At 38.1% G+C, this 26536-nt stretch overlaps 1 protein-coding gene across 2 annotated transcripts in view; it reads right to left on the bottom strand.

The window, feature by feature from the left end:
- drp2 (dystrophin related protein 2) overlaps positions 1-26536 on the bottom strand; it is a 277743-nt gene that overhangs the window by 159130 nt on the left and 92077 nt on the right. For both annotated transcript variants that reach the window (XM_049484130.1, XM_049484131.1), the window contains exon 2: positions 868-1036. In XM_049484130.1, coding sequence (XP_049340087.1) covers positions 868-914 — 47 coding nt within the window. In that variant the 5' untranslated portion in view covers positions 915-1036. The remainder of the gene's footprint in view (positions 1-867; positions 1037-26536) is intronic.

The following is a 26536-nucleotide window of genomic DNA, read 5'->3' as shown; positions in this document are numbered from 1 at the left end:
TAATTAAAGGGCTAAGCGCGTAAACAAACCAAACGCAGCGCAGCCATACAAATGACATGCTAAACAGCTGTGTCACGACTTCCTGACGAGACGCTCCGGGGAATATAATAGATTCCGCTAAAACCCGGGTAATAAACACACTCCATGATGAGCTTTGACGGTAAACGGATCAATTATAATGAGTGGCTATTATTATAATGAGATTGTCCATTGGACAAGTGTTTATAGGAGCCCCTTAAAACCCTTAAAAGGTTTGTATTTACAGTATTCAGGCCCTCCCTCGCATAATTACATTACAACCTATTGGGAGCACAGTGGTAACCAATTAAATCAATTAAAGTAGTTACAGAATATAAATTACGATAATTGACAAATTAACTACAACCCCAAATCAGTATGCAGTGTTTTACTATGTCTACTTCAACTTCTATTTAATTTCCCTATTTCGATTTATCGATTTATAAGCGAGCCAACTATGCTCCATGCATCTTTATCTAGGGACACGTCAGCCTGTCTTCTTTTCTATCATAACGACAGGAAAAGTATGAGATATTACAAAAAAAATCCACGTTCTGGCCATACCATATCCCTGCAGGACTTTCATCACTTGATATTTTTTTTGTAAATGTAATTGTAATAAGGCAGCCATAGGTAAGTTACAGACGGAAGGCGTGAAAATAATAAATTGTGCCCTGATGCACTAAAATAAAGGTTAAATTCAAGAAACCCTGTGCTGTACTGTACGTACAGCTTGTATGTATTTGAGATTTCCCCCAGATAATTACACAACAACCTATTAGGGTCACAATTAAACTATAAACCTAGTAAATCTTAGCGATTAGGGGAATAATTGTGAATGAACGGTACCTGATGTTGTGGGATTTGCGCTTGATCTCGTTCCAGCATAGGTTCATTTCGTAGTCGCAGTGCTTAGCGTTCTGCCCCCTGCACTCGGTGGGCACCTCCTGCCCCTCAGGATCCACCGCCGACTGGCAGGGCACACAGTGGCATCTCGGCCACGAGGGCCGCCCCGCAGCTGCAACACACACAAACACAAACAAAGGATTATTGAGGAGATTCCAAACACACAAACGTACTGTTGAACTCAATGTGAACACAAGCAGAAACGCACCCACATGCCAAAATTCATTTGGAAGATGAATATTTATTTAAAATATTATTGGTTATTATAGGCTTAGTTGCTAAATCTCTCAGAAATTAAACAAGTATCATGTGCCACAATTTTTGCCATGTCCCACTGAATGTGGATGTGGCTGATTCGTTCTACCAAAAAGCCCCGGGTCACCATCATTACCACCATGTTAAACTGTTAACTGTGGGTGGTAATATCAGCCTTTGATTAAGTATTTCCTGTACACAAATGACACTGTCGATTGCGGGATGGATTGTCTCTGTGGATGTCACTTACTTTTGAAAAAATCTGCTAAAATATACAACAGCAGCTAAAAGTTTGAACACACCTTAAATTCAGTGTTTTTTTCATTATTAAAATGTTCTGTAGATTGTAGATGAATACTAAAGTCATCTTTCTTCTATGAAGAAAAAATATATGGTATTATTTAGTGAACAAAAAAAAAGTTAAACCAGAATATGTTTAATACTTAAGATTCTTCAAAGCAGGACCTGATACTTAGATGACATATTTGCACATCTTGGCATTTTCTGTGAATTTTTGTTAACAGCTGTGCCGAACTTTTCAAGACTTAATTGAATAAAAATGTGAATTTCTTAATGTGTTTGAGAGCATCAGTTAAAGTAAAGTAGTGAAGAGGTAGAGTTACAGGTATACAGTGAATAGTGAATATTTGAGTAATGTTCTAATCCAGGTTATGAGAAGCAAGAACTACTCAACTAAATAAAGAAAAATAAAATACTTTAGGAAATAATTGTCAGTCATGACGAAAAATTGGAAAGAATCCTCGAGTGCAGTCGCAAAGACCATCAAAAACGCAATGATGAAACTGGCTCTCATCAGGAGCCCTGCAGAAAAGGAAGAACAAGAGTTTCCTCTGTTGTACAGGACAATTTCATCAGTTCAGAGTTTCCTGGACCAGAAACCACAAGTTAACAGCACCCTAGATAAGAGCATCTAAATGCATTCATTTTCAAAGTAGGAAAAATAATATATATATATATATATATATATATATATATATATATATATATATATATATATATATATATATATATATATATATTAAATAAGAAGGTGTGTTCAAACGTTTGACTGGTGCTTTATATTGCAAATGTGAAAAAATATAAATGTCAGTTATTATTGTGCAGACTTAATAAAATCTATTACAAAAATACACAGCTTTTGAGACAGACTACAGCTTTTTTATAGTTTTATAGTAGAAATTACAATACGATAATAAAGTTTGTATACGAAATATGATACGAGATATCAATCAACCAACCAACCAACCTTTATTTTGACTCGGAAGTACATTGAGGGCAACCCTCATTTTCAATGTAGTTGAGCATTTACAAAAACAAGGAATGACATTATAAAGAAAATAACTGCTTAATTTAATTATAAAATAACAGTAAATAAAATAAAAATGAAAAATAGAAAAAAAAATTGAATTAGAACAAAAATAATAACAATTATAATAAAATTTGGTTTAATTAAAATATCGCATACACTTCAAAATTCTTCTACTCACCTATAAAGCCCTGAATAACCTCACCCCTTCTTACCTGTCTGATCTTCTTTCTCCCTATACACCCTCTCGCTCTCTCAGGTCATCCTCAGCTGGACTTCTCACCATCCCTCCATCTACCCTACGAGGTTCTGGTGACCGAGCCTTCTCAAGATCTGCCCCTAGACTCTGGATCTCTTCTCACTTGCCTACAACCTCCCTCATGCTTTCAATGTCTGACTCTGCCATTGTTCACTTTTCACTATGTAAACCGCTCTGTCTCTTCTCAGTCTGTTTGCTCTCCTATTAGACCTGTTCGTGTACTTCCTTGTCTTCCTGTGTTATTGTTGCTCTTGTTGACTGTGTTAAGTGTGTTTTCTAAGTACTCTGTACTGTAAGCGTTTTTGGGTCCTTGATAAAGCGCTATATAAAAAAAGAATCATTATTATTATTATAATTTAAAAGAAATTAAAATCAAAAGAAGATAAGATTAATACAACAAAAATATATGGCACACCCCTCTCAGTAATGTCTTTAAGCGACAGGAAGTGCTCTCCGTCACAGCTAGTCTTTACTGGGAGAGGCAGGGACAGTGTGTGTAAGTGTGTGTTAGGGGAATTGGTTGCCTCTGCTATTACAGAGCGAGGATCCTGGATTCCGGTCACGTCCGCCGCACCAGGACACAGACACAATCAGCCGGGCGCAGGCCTGGTGATGAGGGAGCTTTCCCCGGGTTGTGACACTCTTTATGAGTGGTCACCGCCGCTGTCAAAGCGCCCGTGCTCTCGTCCCTTCATCCCCAATCAAATCCATCAGCCCGTCTGCAGGGTTACTTCATTTCCAGTAGCTGAAGCGCTCTCCAGAGAGCCTCCGCGAGCTCGCCCCAGTGCCCCCCGGTGCCCCCCGCCGCCCCCTCGCCCAGTAAGAACAGCATAATCTCAGCCCGACCTCTGCACACAGCGATAAACATATCCAGCACCCTCTCGCTCCGCCTGCACGCCTGCCGCCAAAACATACTGCAGCCGGTGACGCGTCTCTCGGCGAGGAACTTTACTACTGTAGTAGAACTGTAGTAGTAAAACATTGTAAATATTGATTTAGCTTATTGCTATCTTACACCCGAAGTCAAAGTCTACTTTTACACAATTTTATAATTTTTTTGACTATACATTACCTCATTTTTTAAATCCTTCAGAAGAGATAAGAATAAGACATTTCAAAAAACTGTAAGAATGTGTGTTGAGCTTTCACTGAACTCTTGTTAATACTTTTATATATATTTTTTTCCCTTTCTTCCTTTTCTTTTCTCCCTAATGTATATTCTTCTACTGTGGTTTCTTTTTATTAACTTGAAACTTTAAAGAATATAATAAAAAAGTATATTTTCACGTCTTGTGCCTGCATCATTTCAATAGCAAACAGTGCTTGTGAATATATCTGGTCTGGAAGTGTTTGGTTTGGTTTGGCAATGGAAAAAACAGGTGCACAACTGACTAAAATAAACCATGACAACAGTCGGACGTTCATTGCTATCTTGGCAACGCAGGCACGCCAGGAGTACAACCCCGCTTTTTTACGCACACATCAACATTTTTTAAATATTTTTATATGGCTGTTTTGTTGTAACTTTGAGAAGGAGAGTAACAATTTTAATATTCTGTTCTGTCCTGTAATATGCAGTATTGACAATAAAACTACTTGACTTGACTTGACGGGCAGCAGTGCACAAATCCAACTATTGCATCAACAATAAACAGAATACAAAAAAAATAATATTGCTGTTCGCATACAAAACAAAAAAGTTGGACACGTCCAGGTAGCTGCACTGTTAAAATTGCAATCTGCCAAAGTCAGAGCACACCTGACTCTTAAAGGTAATGATGTGCAAGAGACACTCTGATTGGTTTATTGCATGTTACGCCCCCAAAAAAACACACAAGAAGGTGCCCACAGGATGCTGTTGGTGGACTATTCTCAGTCCATATCTCAGTCATACCATATATCAGTTCTCTTTAGCATATCAAAATGAGTTTTTAATCATATTGCCCAGCCCAAAGCTGTAGCAATGGGGGGGTTCACTCTCAGGAGAAAAACTGAGCAACAAGCTGGCAGAACCCCTCACCTCTCCACGGAACCTCACGCTAAAACATTTCCATCCCTCACTCACCTACTGTTTATTCAGTGTGATTTTTCAATCTCCTATGAATCAGCAATCACTCTTGCTGCTATCTCTCTCTCTCCTTTACTCGCTCGCTCGCTCACTCACTCGCTCACGCTTCCTCCCAGCGTAATCCACCGTCTCCCTGATGAATCCCGGCTGTTCACGGTTCATCAGATAGCGGGATAGGCCTTGAGATAATGTTAATACTCAGAAAAACAAGGCGGGGTGTCTCTCGAATGCTGAGACTTATTAAAAAATACGGAGCAGAAATAGTGCAGCACCTCCAAAACAGATCTCATCTCTCCACGCCAGCCTGACCTGGCACTCGCCGACTCACGATTCGGCGACTCGCAGGGCTTGATAGAAATAGTGCTGAATCGACTCAAAACAAAAACAACAACAATAAGAGTGTCGGAAATGAGCCTCTGGCAACGACTTTGAGCAGGGCATCTTTCCAGCAATAAGATCAGAGAGCGCCAGAACTCTGCACCGCTTCCTCCTGCCTAGACGGCACACTGAACGGCATGGCAACAGCCAAAGCACGCCACCCACACCACACACACCAGTAACACGCCTGCTCTTTCACATCTCTCACGCCAAGGTCTGGTGAAAATAGGCTGGACGTTCGTTTGGAGGTTTGTAAATCTATGACCTCAGAACTCGTTTTTGTAAAATTAGCTTTTACAATAAACACATCAAAAGAGCTGTGAATAACACATAGGTAAGTATAGGTATAGTGAGGCAAAGTGAGTGAAAAGAGAGCCTGAGCCAGGAAAGGTGAGGCAGAGAGAAGCAGAATGAGGCAGATTGGGAACAGTGAGGTAGAGTGAGGCCGTACAAGGAGGAAGAGTGAAGAAGCGTAGACAGAAAGAAGTAGAGTGTGAACAAGTGAGGTAGACTGGGGTATAGTGAGGCAGAGTAAAGTAGAGTAAGGTAGACTTAGGTACAAAAAGGTATAGTGAGGCAGAGAGAGGAATAGTGAGGCAGAGTAAAGTAGAGTAAGGCAAACTTTGGTCCAAAGAGGTATAGTGAGGCAGAGTAAGGTAGAGTAAGTTAGAGTAAAGTAGAGTGAGGCAGACTTGGGTAGAACGAGGTATAGTGAGGCAGAGAAAGGTATAGTGAGGCAAAGTAAAGTAGAATGAGGTAGACTTGGGTACAAAGAAGTATAGTGAGGCAGAGTAAAGTAGAGTAAGTTAGAGTAAAGTAGAGTGAGGCAGACTTGGGTAGAACGAGGTATAGTGAGGCAGAGTGAGGTATAGTGAGGCACAGTAAATTAGAATGATGTAGACTTGGGTAGAACGAGGTATAGTGAGGCAGATAGAGGTATAGTGAGGCAGAGAAAATTAGAGTGAAATAGACTTTGATAAAGAGATGTATAGTGAGGCAGAGTGAAGTATAGTGAGGCAGAGTAGAGTGAGGTAGACTTGGAAAGAGTGAGAGAGAGGTAAAGTGAGGGAAAAAAAGTTTAAAGAGAGGTAGAGTAGAGTGAAGTAGACTTGAGGCAGAGTAAAGTAGAGTGAGGTAGACTGGGAAATAGTGAGGTAGAGCGATTTCATTATAATATAACTGATTCTAATAATCCAAAGCAGATTCAGCAGATTTGATACTTTTGAAATTTTACTCTTTTTGTCCCTTCTTGTATTCCTGCTGACTTCCCTCAGTTCAGTCTAAATACAAAAGACAGAGGCAGAGGTCATGTGAGGATAAGGGGACGAGCTCAATCAAATAAACACCTGAAATCTTAAATGTAGATCAGGTCAAAGCAGAGACGACTGTAAAAAAGAAAAAGAAATCTTCAAAGACTTCAACTCCTGTCATATTCCTCCTCCTGCTTCCTGCACGCTGACCACAGAGGAGCTCGGCAGCTTTTAAGTATTTAGCCTAGCTGTCAAAATTTCACCTCCGAGTTTTCATCTCTCTGAGATAAAACGCAGAGAGATGTCAACAGACGTATGACAGCAGACACATCCCACTGGCTCTAGAGATAAAAAAATATCAGGTGATGAAAGTCCTGCAGGGACGCGGACAGAACGTGGAAGTTGTAGTAACCTTAGAGCACCCTGAAGATAATCCTGTTACAACAACAGCGCAAATCTCCTGTGAAAAACGTCTTCTATAATCTCAGTGAATCCACAGAGCAAGACGAGCCTTACCTCAGCGTCGAGACCACACAGGACACTCCCCCAGTGTGACTTCACACCAACCTGACTGAAGCTTTTCACTCTTTATACACACAGATATTCCCTGATCTGCTCAGGATTGGCGAGTGATCCTGAGCTACACTGTGTGAGAGTTCTGCTCTGAGGGCAGAGCTGAAATACTGCACAGCTTTATTTCAAAGATGCCATTGTTCCTTTCTTTCCATATCACACCACCCTGGCCCATCCACCCACCAGGCCAGAAATGCCATGTACACACCCCAGCGGGCAGCTGCTGACCACCAGCCTGAATACGGAGTGCCTATACGGGCAGTGCCCGCCTCTGGGCAGAGCACAGCTACCCTACTGAGATGGATTAGCTCTAAGACACAGTTCAAGAGTTTCCCCATCTAATAATGTAGAGAGTGGTCACAACATAGGGAGATCAAACAACAGGTCTAGTGTAGGTGAGATGAGGTTAATGAAAGCCTTATATAACATTCATTTTATTATATATATATATAATAAATATATATATTATTTATTATATATCGTACACAATATATCGTGACACAGAAATATCATGACATTAAAAATCCATATTGTGATAATAGGGCTGTTCTGTCTTAAAAGTAGTCTATTATTTACTGTGAAGCTTTAGGTTTATTTATTGTAGAATTGTTTTAGTTGTTTGCAGTTTATATGCATGCACTAAATATTCTGCAATATTATTTGCTGCATTATATTAGTTTATGCTATATTATTTATTTTGCCACATTATGATTATACTGTTATACTCTTATACTATATTCCTGAAATTAATTAATTATTTTAGTTTTCCTATATCGCCAAGTATATAATTATCGCAAAAATACCCTGAAATATCGTGATATTATTTTAGAGCCTTATCGCCCACCCCTAAATTTATATATATATATATAATCCATATAATCTAATCCACTCACACCCGAACAACACACACGAACACTTAAATACACTACCACAATGCTAATAGTGCTATAGTGCTAATCACTGCAGTGCTGAGAAAAAACACCAATCAATAATAATATTTGCTCTGTGGTATTTTTTTTCTACTGTGGGGTCGTAAGTATTGAAGAACAGGGTGAAAGGAGAATAATAATAAAGTATACAGAGAAACCTGTATACTGTAACTACAAATTTTCCTATAAGAACAGGAGGTGGAACTGTGGAACTTGTAGGCTTATTATAAACTACTACACTTAGAGCAGGGTATTTTATTGGTCCCAATTAGAGCTGTCTATAATTGTAATCTTAAAACTCAAGCATTCATTCCTCAGTACACATTACTCTGTTTTTTTCTGCATCTCTATGCAGTAGGACTGAATAAAAACTCGATATGCTTAAGAGAAATGTTTGAGTAGTAATAACTCCAGGCTGTATCTCATACGGCTCTGTATTCCCTGTAGTGTGCAGAGTGAGTTATGAGAATTTGGCTGCTACATCAAAATACTACATTATACACCATGCTGGGAATTGTACACATATGTCAGAATCTCAGATGGCTTTTTGTTAAATATTACAGCACTCTATGGGTGCAGGATTAGTTTTATAAAGACCTGAGCAGTGCACTACATAGAATATAGGGCAAGATTTAACACCAAAACGGATGAACAACACAGTTAAATAAATTATAACAAAACTGAAGGTAAACTAAATTACAAAAAACTACTTATAAGATGAAACTTGTTAAATTTAATTATTGCAGCAAATAATTATTTTGATAATCCATTAATCTATATATATAATATATTATTCAAAATATTTGGATAAATCTTTTTATTAATCTGAATTTGGATAAGTACTGCCATACTTAAGGTGGAACAGAAAATTTACTAAATGTGAGTGAGATATACATTTATTCAAAACGACCTTCCTCTTGTTTAACTACTCTAGCAGCATCTAGTAACACTGAACAATAGAAACAATAGAACTTGCCACTAAGGTAGCTTCACTAAAACTACGGTCAACTGCTGGTCGAACTGCCACATTTAAGGTGGAATTTAAGTTAGAAGCGAAAACTTACGAGAAAAATGCTAAGGCTAACTTCTTCGCTAAACATGAGTTAGATAAATTTACTTAGAATAAGAGGCATCTTGTTTAACTACTCTCGCAGGCTCTAGTCAAACTAAGTGAGAGACAAAACAGAATTAAATTAAACTTACTACGAACTTGTTGCCAAATAATCAATTATTAAATGAGTTGCCAACAGTTTTAATTATTAATTTTATTCAATGTAATCAATTAGTTGTGCAGCCCTACATTTAATCCTATTTTGGTCAACATTTAATCAATAAGGGAATATTTTAACAAGCTATTTACAGTGCTGAACTTATTTGTAGTGCTATGCCTAATAGATTAGATTTACTACTTCTAAATTATTTAATCATTGTCATGTTTTCGTCCTGTTCCTGATCTATCTCTATATTTGTATCCAATCTCCTTATGTTTTCCTAGCCATGTGCTCCCTAGCACATGGCTCTGTGTTGTTCTCCTTTTCTCTGCCCTAGTCTTCAGTGCTACCACCTGTGTCATTTGTAACTCTGCCCTCATTACCTTCTCCAGGTGTGTTTTGTTTCCTGTTTCCGTGTGTATTTTAGTTCCTATGTTTCCATGTTCGAGTGTCTGTTCATGTGTGTGTTCCACAGCTGTTTAGTTGCTTGTGTTTCTTTGTTTCATGTCTTGGTATGTTTCATGTAACTGTAAAAATGGCCTTTGGCACACTTCCTATAAAGTTTATATCTCTAGCATTTACTTTTGTAAATTGCAAATTGAGTTCTGCATGTATCTCTGGATACATTTACAGGATTAACATATTGGTGGTGGCTTTTGATTGGGCCCAAAAATTAAATCACTGGCAGCACTCCTGGCTACCACTTTTATAACACCCCCACACAAAAAAAAAAACCTAATGTGTAAAATGAGGCGGAACATAACCAGACAGAACAGAAGGGCTGGCGTTATGATGGACCAGAGATAAGCGTCTAGCGAAGTCATTTCTCACTCACTCATCTGACAGAACAGATATGCTCAGATTTTAATTAGTGTTTCAGTTTACACGGATTAACACTGGGGCATGTCTTTCTCTTCTGTCAGACAAGACTTAAACACATCTAATGATACTTGAGAGTTTTCACATCTGTTGGATATAAATTGTACACTCACTATCAAAAATAAATATATATGCACCCAGATAAAAGAAACCAATCAATTGGATTACAATGCTATTTGGGAGGAAGATTAAAGTTACAAAGAACAATAAATGGTTAAAATTAAGATTGATATGGGCAAGCATCCCACACATTTTCAATCAGGGATATGTTGGAGATGTGGATGAGCATTATCCTGTTGGAATAGTGAGTGTTCAGAAAAGGTAGGGCGCTGGTTGCAGGATCTCATTACTATAACTTTGGGCTGGTCTATAATAGAGACCAAAGGTGACCTGGCATTGCACAAAAATAATCCCCACACCATGACTCCAGGTCTACTGGACAAGCCACAACAAAATACTAATCTTGGCACTGATCAAAATGCCTTTACACATGTAGTTTTGATGATGAGTGTATTTTACCTTGCAATTGCTTTGTGTAAATGTCTTGCATTGGAAATAAATACAGAATCATCCAAATCATGAAGAAACACATAAAGAATCATGTAGTAACTTTAGTGTTAAACCAAAATACTCTGTTGTAGGAGCTGTTAACTTGTGGTTTCTGAGGCTGGTAACTGCACTGATGCTCTATCTTACCTAGGACAGTCCTGATGAGTGCCAGTTTCATCATTACAAAGTTTGTGATGCTCTTTGCAACTACATTTGAGGATACTTCTAAATCTCCTTTTTGCATTGACTGACCTTTGTTTTTTTCCCTAAACTACTGTCCCAAATTAATTAGTTGAGTAGTTCTTGACATAATATGGATTAGAACATTACTAAAATAGAGCTATTCACTGTATACCAACTTCACCTATTTACAACTCTACCTCTTTACAACTCAAACACATTAAGAGGCAAGAAACTGAAGTAATTAACTCTTAAAGAGTTCAGCACAGCTGTTAACTAAAAGCCTGAATTCCCGGCGATTAAATAATTCTGATGTTTTTCTTTATAGTTTGGATAACTTTAATATTAATGAAAAAAAAAAAAAACATTGTGTACTAAGCTACTGCCAAAAAACAAAAGGCTGCTATAAGCCCAGAGGGCAAACGCCCTTCGCGAAGCCACTTCCAGCAGACCAGCTGACACTCAGACAACGCCACGCTGCCATCGTTCTGTTTACAAAGCGTGCAGGACGAGCAGGCACAGCTCCAAAAGACGCCACTTATACATTCCCATGACTCGCATCTCTTTAATCCAAAGGCGCACCCAAACAGCTTGCCCTCCACAGACATGCCGTTATCACTTCAATGACAAGCCATAATTTCCTGTACACAAACATGCCACACATGCTCTTATTTACAGAGGCAGTGCCCTTATTTCCACCCTGAAGAACGGCATTAAGAATTAGACCCCCATTAGTACTGCTAGTTATTATGTCTGACTCAGGCTACCTCGCTGCAATGATGGCCCATTATCCCGGCTCTCGCCCGGTTGGTGCTCCCGTCCCGCGCATCAGCTGAACAACTGCTGATGCATTATTCATATCTGTGTGTTGAGTGGGCCGTTAGTGCCGGTGGGCCAGCAGCAGAAGCATACCATGCTGCTTAGCGAGAAAAATGAGTAAAAAAACACACTCTAGAGATACTACACCTGCCTTAAAAGATACTACAGAAGGCTAAATAAAGCTCTACTCGCCCATTGTCTAAGTTTTGTATAAGTAACTATTATAAGCAGGTATCAAAAAAAAAAAAAAAATTATACGCTCACATGACCACAGTCTGAATGAAGCTTCACATTGTTGTTACATTGTATACTGTAGGGGTGGGCAATATGGCCCTGAAATGGTATCACAATATTTTATGGTATTCAGGGTTCATACACCTTTTACAAGGTAAAATTCAAGCACTTTCAAGGCCCATTTTCATGTTTTTCCAGCACCTTTCAGCTATGCTAAATTAATGATAATGGTGATATAACTGCAATTCAGTGCTTATCAATATATCGCAAAACTATTCTACACATTTCACAGCGACTATACTACTGTCGCACCACGTTTACCCTATTTTTCGCGATAATGATACTCTTGACGATATAACAAAACACTGAATTTAAAAAATATTTCAAGAATACACTACTGCAACAAAATGAAAATATATATATTTTTTTATTGCATACGATATATGATATAGCACATCCCTAACTGAAGTATAAAAAAAATACAAGAATTTTGTCAGATTTGTAACAGAAGTCAATGATCCAGAATGTCATGATACCCCTCGAATTTAAGTCCAAACTGTGGTTCATGACACCTTTGGCCCTTCTATTTTTGATCAAACCAAATTGAAAAGTCTGAAAGTCTGTAACATACAAGGTGTAAACAGGTAAAAAATCTGGTCTGCGGTAGCAAATGCCAAAAATGTCGGCTTCCAAATGATTTGGCAGAAGGAAACAAGGTTTGTCTATCATTTGAATTCGTTCTGAATTCATACTGACAGTCAGTCTCAAGCAGACCAATAAAGATGCAGAACAGCTCTGCACTTGACAGAATCCAATTCAATCATGAGTAAAGGATGACAATCCACGTCAAGAGCTTTTCAAAACAATCCAGGTGCACATTGCATAATAGCTCGCACAAACTGAATTTGCAATTATTTTTCATGGCCTGGGTGACAGTGATCACTCTCATTGTTCGCAGCACCAGCAGAACTAGCACTGTTAGAACATTCTCGTTCAGTCGATTTAACAGTATTATCTAAAGAACAAGGGCAGAAGTTGCACTCATGAATTCGGTGTGCACCATTTTTACATGAGTGAAATACACCCGCAACAAACGATGGCATGCTTGCAGTCAAATATATATATATATATATATTAATTTTAAGTTTATGCAGAGCAATTAAATGATTCTGAAGGACAAACATTATATTACTTGTGTCGCCTAATACAACTCTATTGTTCAAACACAAAAACACATACAAAAAGAAAATTACACCTACTCTGCACATACTCCAGCCCATTTATGCAAGGTACTGCTAGCCTAATTAGTAAACTATGAAACAACTGAATGTGTTATATTAGATCATGGGTAATACAATAACATTGTTATGTCCTAAAAGCAGTATACTTCATATTTGTTTTGCTATTGACAGTGAAACTTTGATTGGTTTTAGTATAACTGTTTATGTTTGCAGTTAATATGCAAAAACAAAATATATATTATTCCATAAAATAAATAAATATATAACTCTTTGGTATGTGGTATGTTGTTTAAATACATACATTAATTAATAAATCAAATTCTATTCATCCGATGACAATTTTTGACTTACTTAGCATTGTAAGAGTAACATTATTTTGCTTATTGGAGGAATAATGATATTAATCAATCATTCTTGCTTAAAATTTTCACCTTTTTCTTCGTAATTTAAACTCAAAATGAGCACAAAAAGTCATCAGTCAAGTTATTCTGGTTCTTGTGTCCTACGAACTTGAGCCAAAAAAAAAGTGATTGAAGTCTTACTTGATCAATTTTGAGACTTTGAGATTACTTATTTTAAGAAATCTTCCTTAAAAAATGCTTACCCAACTGGTATATATATTTTTTGCTTATTATAAGCAAATACATCTCAATTCAAATACATGTTGTCTATTTTTGCCAGTAGATTGTTTTAAAGTGTATCCCAAGTAATAATTATTCTTTATTACTAGAGGAAGAAAATGAGGTCTACAATGTATTTCAATCTAAGCAAAGAAAGCCAGACACGAGTTAAGCTGTTTAACGTAGCGCTATGTTTGTGTCATTGCTTTACAAGAAAGAAAAAAGAAAAAGCGCGAGAGACAGAAAGAGAGAGACAGCAGAAAATAGAAAGAGGAGTGTTTCTGACATTGCTAACAGATGAAAGCAGCAGAATATCTGTCAGAGGAGAGATTTCAGCATAAAGCGAGTGGCGAAAGGTCACGGCGTCCCTCAGATCAAGCACATATTGGACTAATGAACGGAGCAGCGTGGCCTTCTCTCAGTCAGCCTGCAGAGATCTGAGCTGTAGCAGCGACTAATAAGGTTAAACACAAGAGGCAATACATGAAGAATCCTCAGGAAATTAGTCCAAACTGCGCACAGCAGAAGCTCAGCAGACGACAGCAGGGGACGGCCTGAGACACATCCATCATCACGTCTTACACAAGGGGAATTCTAAATCTCAGTTAACACCTTAAATCACTGGAGATTTACTGAAGCGCCATGCTTTCCAAGCTGCTGATAGGAAATAAAGAGAGGGATTTTAATGCAGTGGAAGTTTTTAATGCAGAACCGCATAGTAAAAATGTGAATAAACTGGATTACACTCTGCCATTCAGTCAGCAGGCGGTTCGGGTTCAGTAAGAAGTGGTTAATCTGGTCTTCACTGAATGAGAAAGTAAAAGGTTACACAGCCGTCTCAATTTACAGTAGTCCCACCCACTCATAATGCAGTTCTGAAAAGTGTTATTTAAATAGCTGTAAGAGCTTCTTGAATAAGACACAATCCAGAACTTCAACAATCCAGGAAGCCTTTTTAGAACGAAATATTAGTATTGAAATATGAATTAAAACGTACAGAACCACACACATTTCATACGAAGACCTCAAAGAAAAATGTAGGATATAGCCAGTTTATTAATTATCTATTTTACTGATGATTAGAGGCTAAATCAATGACATAAGATAAATGATAAGATTTACAGTGGCTTGCAAATTCATTCAGATCACTTTTGACATTGTCAAAACCTTACAACTACAAACTTAAATGTATTTTATTGAGATTTTAAGTGACAGGCCAACACAAAGTAGCTCTCATTTTACCACAGCACCTTCTTCCACGTTAGCTGTGTTCCTACATGGCTTGTGGCTCAGCAATGCGTTTCTTCTTGTCATTTTTACATAAAGGCCAGATTTGTGGAGTGCACAACTTACAGTTTTCCTGTGGACAGATTCATTTGCCTGAGCTGTGGATCTCTGCAGCTCCTCCAGAGTGACCATGGGCCTTTTGGCTGCATCTCTGACCAGTGCTTTTCTTAATCGATCTGTCAGTTTGGGCGGACCATGGCTATGTCTTGGTAGGTTTGCAGTTGTAGAATACTTTTTCCTTTTTTTTGGATGATGGACTGAACAGAGCTCCTTGAGATGCTTAAAGATTGGGACCAGTCTGGTGAGTTTCTTGGTCTTCATGATGCTGTTTGTTTACTAGTTCTCTAACAAACCACTGAGGCCTTTACAGAACAGCTGTATTTATACTGAGAATAAATTACACACAGCTGTATTAGCTTTATTAACTGATTAAGTGACTTCTGAAGTCAATTGATTGCAATGAATTTTATTTACAGGGTGAATACCTTTGCACGCCACAACTGTCAGATTTGTATTTGATTGAAATTGTGGAAACCGTGTATAATTTTCTTTACAATTCACAATTACGTGTTACATTGTGTTGGTCTATCAAAAATCTTAATAAAATACCTTTAAATTTGTGGTTGTAAGGTGACAAAATGGCAAAAAAAAGTTCAAGGGGTATGAATACTTTTGCAAACCACTATATTATGAAATCATCAATGTATAATTTAAGGGTAGAGAAACCCAAAATACACTTTACAACTGTTTATTTGTGCAATCAAGTGCAAAAAACCACTGGAACAGGTGTGTTAAAGTATTTATATACAATTATATAAGCATGCATGAACAACAGGCTGTAACCTTACTGTGTTAAATCGCCCAATTATCATTTGATTTGTGCTTTAATATGCTTGCAGAGACAGCGTGCAACACTGTATGATACCAGAGCCTTTTATGTTTAGAATGAGAGGAGTTTTAATTGAGCCTCACTGGTTTCTTCTTGCCCACAAAGCACAGTTTGCTTTAATGGACGTCTTCTGGTTTTCGTTAGAGTTCTCTTTTTTGCTAATTTCATCAAAGCTAATTTGCGCATGATGTTTAAGTGTAATTAAAAGAGATTTATACATGGCCACTAAACACACTCCTCCACAGCTGCTGTGTGGAAAAAAATCTGATTAAAATGGTTCTCCTGCCGCCTGCTACTGATCTGTAAAGCGAAAACACTTGGTCCGGCAAATAGCTAATTTACCAACCATTAATTGAAAGCGAGGCTAATCAACACTATTGTGTGAAGCCCGGGTCGAGGCGTGGCGTCCTGTTCTCCGCGTCTACAAGTGAGGCAAAGCAAAACTCACTTGCCTGTGGAGCGGCAGAAACTGAGCGATACACCGCATAGTGTTTCACAGCAGTTGCGGCATTCAGACGAAAGGCCAGAGCCTTTGCAAATTCCTAGAGAGAGCTTGTGAGTGAGTCCTCAATGAATGAGAGTGAATGAAGCTAAACGCTTAACCTAAAAACTCAAATCTAAAATTGTCTAACTACTTGCTCAGGATACTCCTTTAATTTATGAAAGCAGAATAAAGTATTCGGCTCAAAAAGCAAAAAAAACAAAAAACTTCTGTACATTTATTTTTTCCTATAGCAAACAATTTTGCACAGCAGATTTGCTAGCATTGCTGCTACTATGTGCTAATTTACTGCTACACTATTTCAAACAGTGTTTTTAATTGGATGTTCGCAAAGTAAGCGGAATTGCCAGGGTGTGAGCTACTACTACACGTACAGTGTTTAGTGTGAAACAGCTTAGCATCAAATCAGAAATAGAGGTGCATTAGCTAATAGTTGTAATAGTAATTATATGGGTAATAAATCAAGTTAAACTGCACCTGAAAAGCTGTTTAGCTTAAAGAAAAGGAGAATATCTAAAAAAAAAAGGTATCTAAAAAGTAGTATTTGGGTACTGACATCCAATTGAAAGTATTTTCTTAAAGTATCGGATTACATTTTTTTTTTTTATCGATACCCAGCCTTAGCTACATATCTTTCCATTCATTTTGAACGGAGCACCTATGAGTGTTTGACAAACCCAGAGTGCATCCTCAAGTGGATATTCTCCTCTTTAGAATGGAGAAGCAGCCGAGACGAAGTTTGTTAATGTCTTTAGTAATTATCTGGGTAATAAATCAGGTTAAAGTGCACCTGAACAGCTGTTTAGCTTAAGTATGAGTAAGAAGTATGTTTGATCATTATCTCTTTATGTATTTCTTTTTTAACGGTTAAAAAAAGGTATGGAAAAAGCATCATTAGGGTCTCAGTATCGATAGCCAAATAGTTTAAAGTATAATATCAGTATCGACAATTTTAAAATGATACCCAGTTTTAGTTCTATATCAATCCATTCATTTTTGACTCATTTTGGATATTCTCCTCTTTAGAATGGAGAAGCAGCCGATATGAAGTTTGTTCATAGCTGTAGTAATTATCAAGGTAATAAATAAGGTTAAACTGCACCTGAAAAGCCATTTAGCTTAAATAAGGAGTAAAGGAGTATATTTGATAATTATGCCTTTTTGTATTTCTTTTTTAACGATAAAAAAGGTATGGAAAAATCATGGGGGTTTCAGTATCGATAGACAAATAGTTCCAAGTATTGTATCAGTATCAACAATTTTAAAATCGATACCCAGCTCTAGCTCTATATCAATCCAATCCCTTTTGGACTCACTCAGGAGCGTCCTCTAGTGTCTGACAAACCCAGACCACGTCTTCAAGTGGGTATTCTCCTCTCTAGAAGTTCTCTGAAAAGGGTCTCCGGGGAGCAGCACTTTTACAGGAGCGTTTGCGAGACTCATGGCTCATGGCTGTCGGCTCACGCACCGAGCGTTACTCTCGCTGGCGGGAATAATGGCGATAGGAGAGGTGCAACGGCTCTCACTCGTGACCTGGGCTCGTTTGAGAGCCGGGAATCTCATTAAAAGTGAGAGAAAAGCCTTCTGACAGGCTCCCGCGTGACATCTCGCTCTCCGGCGCCCTGTCCGCCCTGTCAGTCGTGTCACTTCCTGTTTGCCGAATGAGCCAGTGAGGTTCTGAGAGACGGGAGTCTGCTTGACAGCTTGTTGTTAAATAGAAAGCAAGTCATAAATTATTAAACCCCCCCACGGAATATCTGTACAGTCCACCCACCCACGCGGCCCTGCGGTGCCGGCTCCATCTGGGTCTAACTGTTTTCTTAAACCACCCTGACCCGGCTGAACCCAGGCTGGAGAAAAACTGATATTGATCACGCATGACAACACTCATTTCCAAGCGCAAACACACATAACCTGGGAAAGTCATTGGTTGCTGCTTTCCTCAGGCTTTGAGTGGCAGAGGCAGATCTTCTATCTGGAAACGTCTGGAAACAGACGAGAGCTGAAGAGATTAAGCTGAGCGAAGAGCTTTAGACTGAGAACATTAAGGAATCAAAAAAAGCTTTGGAGGAAACAGCTATTAACCTGTAATCCACAGGAGGCAACAATCTTTTAATGAGTTAAAAATTAAGAAAACATTGATTAAACTAGAAAAGTGCATTTAATGAATAGAAAACGAATGGTTGGAAAGCTAAAGTGGGTTCCGTTGGTTGCAAAGCTGTTGCTATGTGATGGTTAAGGTGTAAGGTGTAAACTACACTGTACAGTAGTTAATAAGGTATTGTTTAGTTTCAATGGTTATTAATTGGTTGCTAAGTTGGTGTTGCTGTTTCTAAGCAGTTGTTGTCAGGCTGCTGCTAAAGCTGTTACTGTGTTTTGTGATTGTATACAGTATCTGTTGGTTGCTAGGGTGTTGGTAGGATGTTGCTGAGCTGTTGCTAGATGTTGTGGTGGTATACAGTATTTGTTGGTTGCTAAGGTGTTGGTAGGCTGTTGTTAAGATATTGATAGGTGCTGTGATTGTATACAGTATCTGTTGGTTGCTATGGTGCTGGTAGGCTGTTGCTGAGCTGTTGCTAGTAGTTGTGATGGTATACAGTATCTGTTGGTTGCTAGGGTGTTGGTAGGATGTTGCTGAGCTGTTGCTAGGTGTTGTGGTGGTATACAGTATCTGTTGGTTGCTATGGTGCTGGTAGGCTGTTGAAAAGCTGTAGCTAGGTGTTGTGGTGGTATACAGTATCTGTTGGTTGCTAGGGTGTTGTTAGGCTGTTGCTGAGCTGTTGCTTGGTGTTGTAGTGGTATACAGTATCTGTTGGTCGCTAAGGTGTTGGTAGGCTGTTGGTGAGATGCTGATAAGTATTGAGGTTGTATACAGTATCTGTTGGTTGCTAAGATGTTGGTAGGCTATTGCTGAGCTGTTGCTAGATGTTGTGATGATATACAATATATGTTGGTTGATAAGGTGTTGGTAGGCTGATGTAAGGTGTTGTGGTGGTATACAGAGAGCTGGGGTTCCAGAACTTTCCTTTGTAATAAGACCTCACAAAATAGGTGCATATATTACTAAAATACATCTGAAGAAATTCAATATAAACACACACTGGTTGCTATGTAACGTTCTCTGATCAAATCATTTGATATCTGCATGTGTGGGTTGCATCAGTAATTGGGATGAGCTAAATTTAGCACTCATTTTTGGAATAAATAATATGAATCGCATGACAATAAAGTTGCTTTGCATTACACAACCTTAACAGGCAACACTCAGAAAATATTTGTTGCAATTTTTTTTTGTTCACAGATTAAGAAAAACTAATTCAGACAGCACAAGAAAGCAGAAGGATGAGGAAAAGAGAGAGGGAGTGATGCTCTATCATCTCCTGTCACTTCAGTAACACCATCTAAAGCTTGCTTCAGGCCTGAGGAGTCACGCCAGGACTCAGCCGATGACTGACGCATCACACCTCCTCAGATGACATTTGAAACAGCAGAAAACACATCAAACCGAGCTGGATCTCGTAAAAAGCCTGTTCCACAATCTCTCTTAAAAGCAGCCCTAATCTCTTAAAAGCAGTCATGCAATGCAGGACACTCACGGGAGGGAATCCCAACTCTGGCTCTGATTTAACCTCGTAAACCCCACGAGCAACTGTTTCTGCTTTAGCTCCCCACAGCTGTACAGAACCAGTCAAATATATTATACACACCTTCTCATTCAACGCTTTCCTTTATTTCTAGATAAATATTAAGACATGAAAACAATTAGGGACACATATGGAATTCCGTAGAATAAAGGGTACAGACTGCCATTTTAAAATAGAAAATACTCATTTTAATATTTATATTAAAGGGGACACATTATACATCTTTTTGCGCAAGTTAGAATAGGTCTATGGTTTATACTAAACATATTCATGAAGTTCTTGACATAAAGAGATCTCACCAGCTCTATTCTTGCCAGATTCAATCTCTTTTAGAATGAGGTGTTAAAAGGCTCTGTCACTTTTATGCAAATAAGCTGTTGCTGACCACATCCCATGATTATACTAAGCATTTATCCCATGTTAGCAAAGTTAGCTAGTTCATGCTTAACTGCAACAGAAGCTGAAAACTCATTATTATCGGCTGACCTGCCACAGACAGTAGGTACAGATCCTTCCTTCAGACGAAGTCTGCTGGCGAATTCTGCTGTGTACTGTCTGAGGTTCTTCACCAAAATTAATAAAATTGCGAATCTTCAACTGATCTAGTGTTTGGTTTGAGGCTCTGATGGGGGTTGACGGGCGCCAGGATGGTTCTATGCAGGTTTCCTTGTTGTGGTAATAGAGGAGCATTCAAACTATTTATAGAAGCAAATGATTCCTGACACCAAATTCTTTCAGCTAATTCCCAGAAAATGTATGGATTTTTTTGCCACGTGAAGAGTTTTCAGGAGCAGTCAAGGTGTACTCAAGTAGAAATACTAAAGGATACAAAAAATTAATTTTGCATAAACATAATATGTTTAGGTTTATATTGGTTACCTTAATTCTTGATTGCTTTATTATAGGCAATTGGGCACACAAACATACATGCCCCCCCCCCTCTTGAATAATTGATAAATCAGTCATTAGATGGATCTGAAAATAAAAATGTTTGTCGCAGCCCTATTTGCATAGACTTTACATGTAATTACAGATTAGTTAGCCTTAGGGTGCTAAAGATAAAACGTTATTTGAGCATAAAGGGTTAAACAAAAAGGCTTCAGGAGCTCCACATTATTCCTATGATTTTACAGATGGTACAAATCAGTAACAAAAACATCACAGCTGCGTAAAAGGAGGAAACAACAAAGATATAAAAAGGCCTTTGATGGATAATCCAAATCTTTTTTTCTTTTTTTCTTTTTCCATAGTGGTGGTCCTCACACTGGAAACACACAATTTAATTTGCTGTACTCCAGCCGAGCCCATAAATAAGTGATATACACCCATGCACAGGATTTCATCGGAATTCATTTAACTCATGCATCTTTTATAGGCAAAGCATATAGCTACCCACCAGGGTCATTGAGTCTATAGCAAAATCAATGCCCATCCTGAGAAAGATAGAACTGTACAGAACAATCAGAGTTCTGGCAAAAGAACAGGCAGAGAACTCTTGCGCAGATTACATAATCGCCCGTGCCGTGACCTTTTATCTCTCAGGTTAACAGTCCATCAGCACAGAGTGAGCTGAGCGATACGTTAACAGTAATATTACAGATTTAGACAGATCAGAGACGGGCCAGTTTCTTTGCAAAACCTCCATTATACTTTTGTTATGAGCTGCAGGACTGTGGTTAACAACAGCAGTTCTTCCATTTCTTTGTATCTTATAGACAGGATTCATACATGTTTTAACCAATACATTTCCTAGATTTTTTCATAACTTTTCCATGCTTTCAATGCAAATTATCATGGCCATATGATTATTAAAACATCACTGCAGACATGGACAATAAACCAAAAATTAACTAAAACTATAATCAAAATTAGAGTATTATAGAATTATATAGATTATAGTAGGTCTAATAAAATAAATAAAATTTGTGTCAGATTCTGAGAGCTCCATTGTGTAGTGCTAAATTACTGAATTAGTTCTGAGCTGAAGTATTTGTTAGCCTAAAACTGATTTTCTCCATCGATAAACTGAAACAAAGATTTGTAGACCAAATTTGAGACTTTTCCAAAAATTTCTGGGTGTTTTTAATTTTTCCAGAACTTACTCAACTTATTCAGATTCCATGTCTTTTCCAAGTTTTTCACCCTGTATGGAAATTAAGCTAAAAGCTTTGTCATTTTGTCAAATTTGCAACCAGAATCTGTGCAGTAGAGATCAGTGGCGGAGCCTTAGTCGACTACTCATTGGGAAGACCCATAAAAATTGCGGTATAGAGTTTGTATTTTAAAATAAATGTATAAAACCTCAATCATTTTTAGACGCCACTAATATTTTAATTATGTTTTCCTTAGCAAGAAGAGCCCAGTAACTAGAGCTGGGCGATATTGTAAAAAATCTTCGAATACATGAACAATTCTCAATTACGATGTTTAGTTCTTACTTAGCAACTTATTATTATTTTTTTTTAAACAAACAGCACCATTTATAGTGATGCGCAAGCTATTGTTTTCTTTACATTTAATTCTTTTTTTTTTTACTAATAAACTTTAAATCTTAGAGCAGCTTTTATATTAAAAATGGTGCAAAGATAACCTCCTTTATTACAGTTAAATACATTTTTAAATATTAAAATCACTGCCACATAAAAAAGGAAATATAATTTATTACATTATTGAAACTGTTTTTTGTATCCTTACTAAAAATCTTACTTTTCACTCCACTACTTTATTGGAAATCTAATATTGGCTTTAATACATTATTGGAAAAGTTATCATCCGCCCTTTGCTTATGCCCACTGGCTCTCCAGCCAGCACTAGTGGGATTGCAACCTCAGGGTTTAAACAATGCAAATGCATAACATAACTTTGCAATGCTTTGCAATGCTTTGTGCGACAATGCTTTGTAACACCCCTAGTTAAAAACTGCAAAAAAATCGTACAAAGTGTCTAGTAATGCAACCAACAGCAAAACCAACACTACATGATCAATAATAGTATGATTAACAAGCTACTTTCCAAGCTACTAACAGCTCAACTACAACTCATCCACTTCATTCCTAATAGAGTATTACAGATTTAGACATCCAGGTCAGGGCAGAACCTCTGCAGAACCTCCTTCATACAGTACATCAGTATAAACTGAATAAGCTGTAGGTCTGGGGAGTCGTGCATCAGTGTAGGCCGGATCACCGTATTGGGTGGAATGGTGCCCTTTATGATGAGGAACGTGGGTAGACAGGAAGACAGAGAAGCACAGCTGCTTTGACATTTCAGCACTGTAAGTCAATCCACATTTTCCTCCTGCAGCATCGGCGAAATGACGTATTGCTCACTATCTTTGTCAGGTCAACAATAGCAGTATTCTGGGCTCAGACAGAAGATTGCTGTATGAGATATTCCCGACTGGTGTTTACACTCTCAACGGTGTGCGCTGTGATGAGTTAATAATGTTCTAAATCTCAAATGTCTTAGAAGCAGCAGTCTATTCAAAGTGGTGATTAAATGAGTTACTGACTAATGAATCTATATTAAAGGTGTTCAGCCAGAAGAACAGATTAATATTATTGCTGAACACACTGTAATAAGAGAGATATGAAATAACTAAAGTGTGGGAGGAACACCGTGCCTGGAGGTCTTGGTTCTTTCAATAGTATGCCTAATAAATTTCAACCATTATCTTTGTCTCTCCTTTGAGAAAGGCTTTTACACTCCTCCACCAGCTGAACTGAACTCTGTTATACCTCTATATAAAAGAGATATCCTTCTATCTTAATCCATAACCCCAGCAACTTCAGCAAGTTCTCAGGGCCCAGAAAACGCAAACTAATGAGGATAAACCAATGACTGTATAAACTGTAAGCATGGATGCTGTGCATGCATTTCCCTCAATTCAGTAAGAAATGAAGCCAGAATTGTCTGCCTTAAGTCCAATTTATACTTGCTGTGTACTCTACTGCTGTAGCATGACACACACCTTCTTGGAAATTAACTATGTGGTGTGAATCAAGGACAGTTGCACTTGTGATTGGTCCACCGGACCTCACGTTCCCGCCCACACAATAGCGCTGACACGCGCACACAAGTATAAACACGCTACCCTGTGTAGCGCAGTCTTGCTGGATACACATAGACTGTGGCGTAGGTTCAACGCAAAAGTATACACTGGCCTTTCTTCTACCTCGCTCTACCTTACTTTACCTCAATCTGTCTCAATCTACTTTGCTCTACCTCAGTTGTCCTTTTATCTTGCTCTACTTTAGTATACCTGGCTCTGCGTCAATCTACCTATCAAACTCACTCTACCTTGCTCTACCTCGCTCTACCTTATTCTGCCTTTCAAACTCACTTTTTCATTTTACCATGCTCTACCTCACTTCCTCGCTCTGTCTCAATCTACTTTGCTGTACCTCATACTACCTCTCAACTTCGCTGTAACTCATTCTACCCCACCCTTACCCTCAACCTTACTCTACATCACTCTTCTGTGCTCTGGCTTTTTCAACCTTGCATTACCTCACTCTTCCACATGCTACCTTGCTCGCACCCAATTTTACTCCACAACACTCTACCTTACTCCAAATCACTCTTCCTTCCCTTACTCTCTACCTCACTCTACCTTACTCTACCTTTCTCTGCCTTGTTATAACTCCAGCCTCGTTATGACCCTTGATGAGCACAGTCTGCAACCTGAAGAGCTCCCTCTTGCTGCTGCACAATGAAGTGACGCAATTTGAGTTTGTCTTTATTCAAAAGGTTATTGCTGCTTGGTTAGGGTTAGTTGTATTTATCATAAAAAAAATAAAAAACATTTATCTTACAGCCCTACCGCTGTCACATAGCTTTCGGCATGTCATTGTATTGTACTAATGCAACCTCACAGTACTACCCCATGCATATGCAGCTGAGGTTAACTCTGAACGCGGCATAACCACATACTATTTCCAACAAATTCTTCAAACACCATTTCGGCAAGACGAAAACAGACTGAGACATCTAATAAACATGCATGGGAGCGCATTATGCGGCCCTAAACGACCCAGGCCTCGTTATAAAAAATGTGTCCCTTTTTTTTTTTTTTTTTAAGCTTTTTTCATAGGAAACATGTTTTCCACAAATGCCGACCTCAAGAATAAACGATTGCAGGAATTCAAAGGTGAGAACAGTCTAAACATTTCTCTGCGAGCCGTTGTGCAGACGAGCTCTGATGTTTACAGTGTGAAGCACTGTAATTATGGCGATGGATCGCTGTGCACTCTGTGCATGCTAGGCTGTTGAACATGTATGAGGGTATGGTTTTCCTGCGGTTGCTTTTGTGTCCCACCGCAGGCTTATTTAATGAGACATTCCAGCTTGTGATGTGCACGCTGATATGAATTTCAATTCATGTTTATGCTCGCTTGAAATTCATGCTCGCTCTTGGAAGAATGAGCTCTGTACATTCAGATCTGAATCTGATACAATCTGATCTTCCCCACAGCACATATGAGTCCAGACAACTTGATCAAGAGGCAGCAAGCTGTAATATACTTAGACTTCTATTTCTCTCATCCATCAAGAACAAAGTGAAAGCCTACAAATTAAACTTCTGAAAATATTATGTCAAATAAAAGTTAATTGTGTGAGGGGATGGAAATGAAAGATATAGACTCAAAAATCAAAAGAGGAGAGCAAAGGAAAGCAGACGTGGGTTTTACATCCATCGATTGAATTTGTTTGCACTTAAAACATTGGTTGGAAAAAGCTTCAAATAAGGGAATGAAAGAGCCAAATACCGCAAAGAGATTTTAGCACTAGTAAAACAGAAAAGTCAGATTTATATTATAGATTTATTGGTCTCAGTTTCACAGTAGTTCCAAGCAATAGCCTTTACCCAGTTTTACACTGTACATTTGATTATAGTGCCGCCACATGGAGTCAATCTGGGGGACCAGCATCTTTATTTCAATAAAAATCTTTATATTTGATGCCAGGAATCGATGCAATACAATCAAAACAATACAATATACTGCAAAATGGATCCTTCCACCCCTACTACTTAGAGTTCCCTACAATATTCTACATTACCCTATACTACCCTGTACTCCAAATATTACCTTATAATGTCCTAAACTCCTCTATACTCCAAATATTACCTTAAAAGAAACATACACTACATTATACTTCTCTATATCACCTATAAGAGCTGGAAGGTTAATCAAATTCATTTGATTAATGGAATTACTGTCTTAATAAGATTTTCAAAATGGAATGATCATTTTGACACTCAGTAGAGAGACATCTGCTTAACTGAAATACAAGAAGGTATGTTTGCACCGTGATTAATACAAATATATATAATAACAAATAAATAATTTTATAATAAACGCAAAGGAAACAATACTTTGCACATCAATTTAAATGGTGCTGTATATATTTTTAAAGAATATTGAGGAAAGGTTGTACTCCAAATATTACCTTATAATATTCCAAACTCCCCATTCTACTTCATAATAATACTTAATAATAATTCCCTATTTGACCAT

Source organism: Astyanax mexicanus, chromosome 10 (genome assembly GCF_023375975.1).
Source record: "Astyanax mexicanus isolate ESR-SI-001 chromosome 10, AstMex3_surface, whole genome shotgun sequence".
Taxonomy (NCBI): Eukaryota; Metazoa; Chordata; class Actinopteri; order Characiformes; family Acestrorhamphidae; genus Astyanax; species Astyanax mexicanus.
This window is presented reverse-complemented; position numbering and strand designations above follow the sequence as displayed.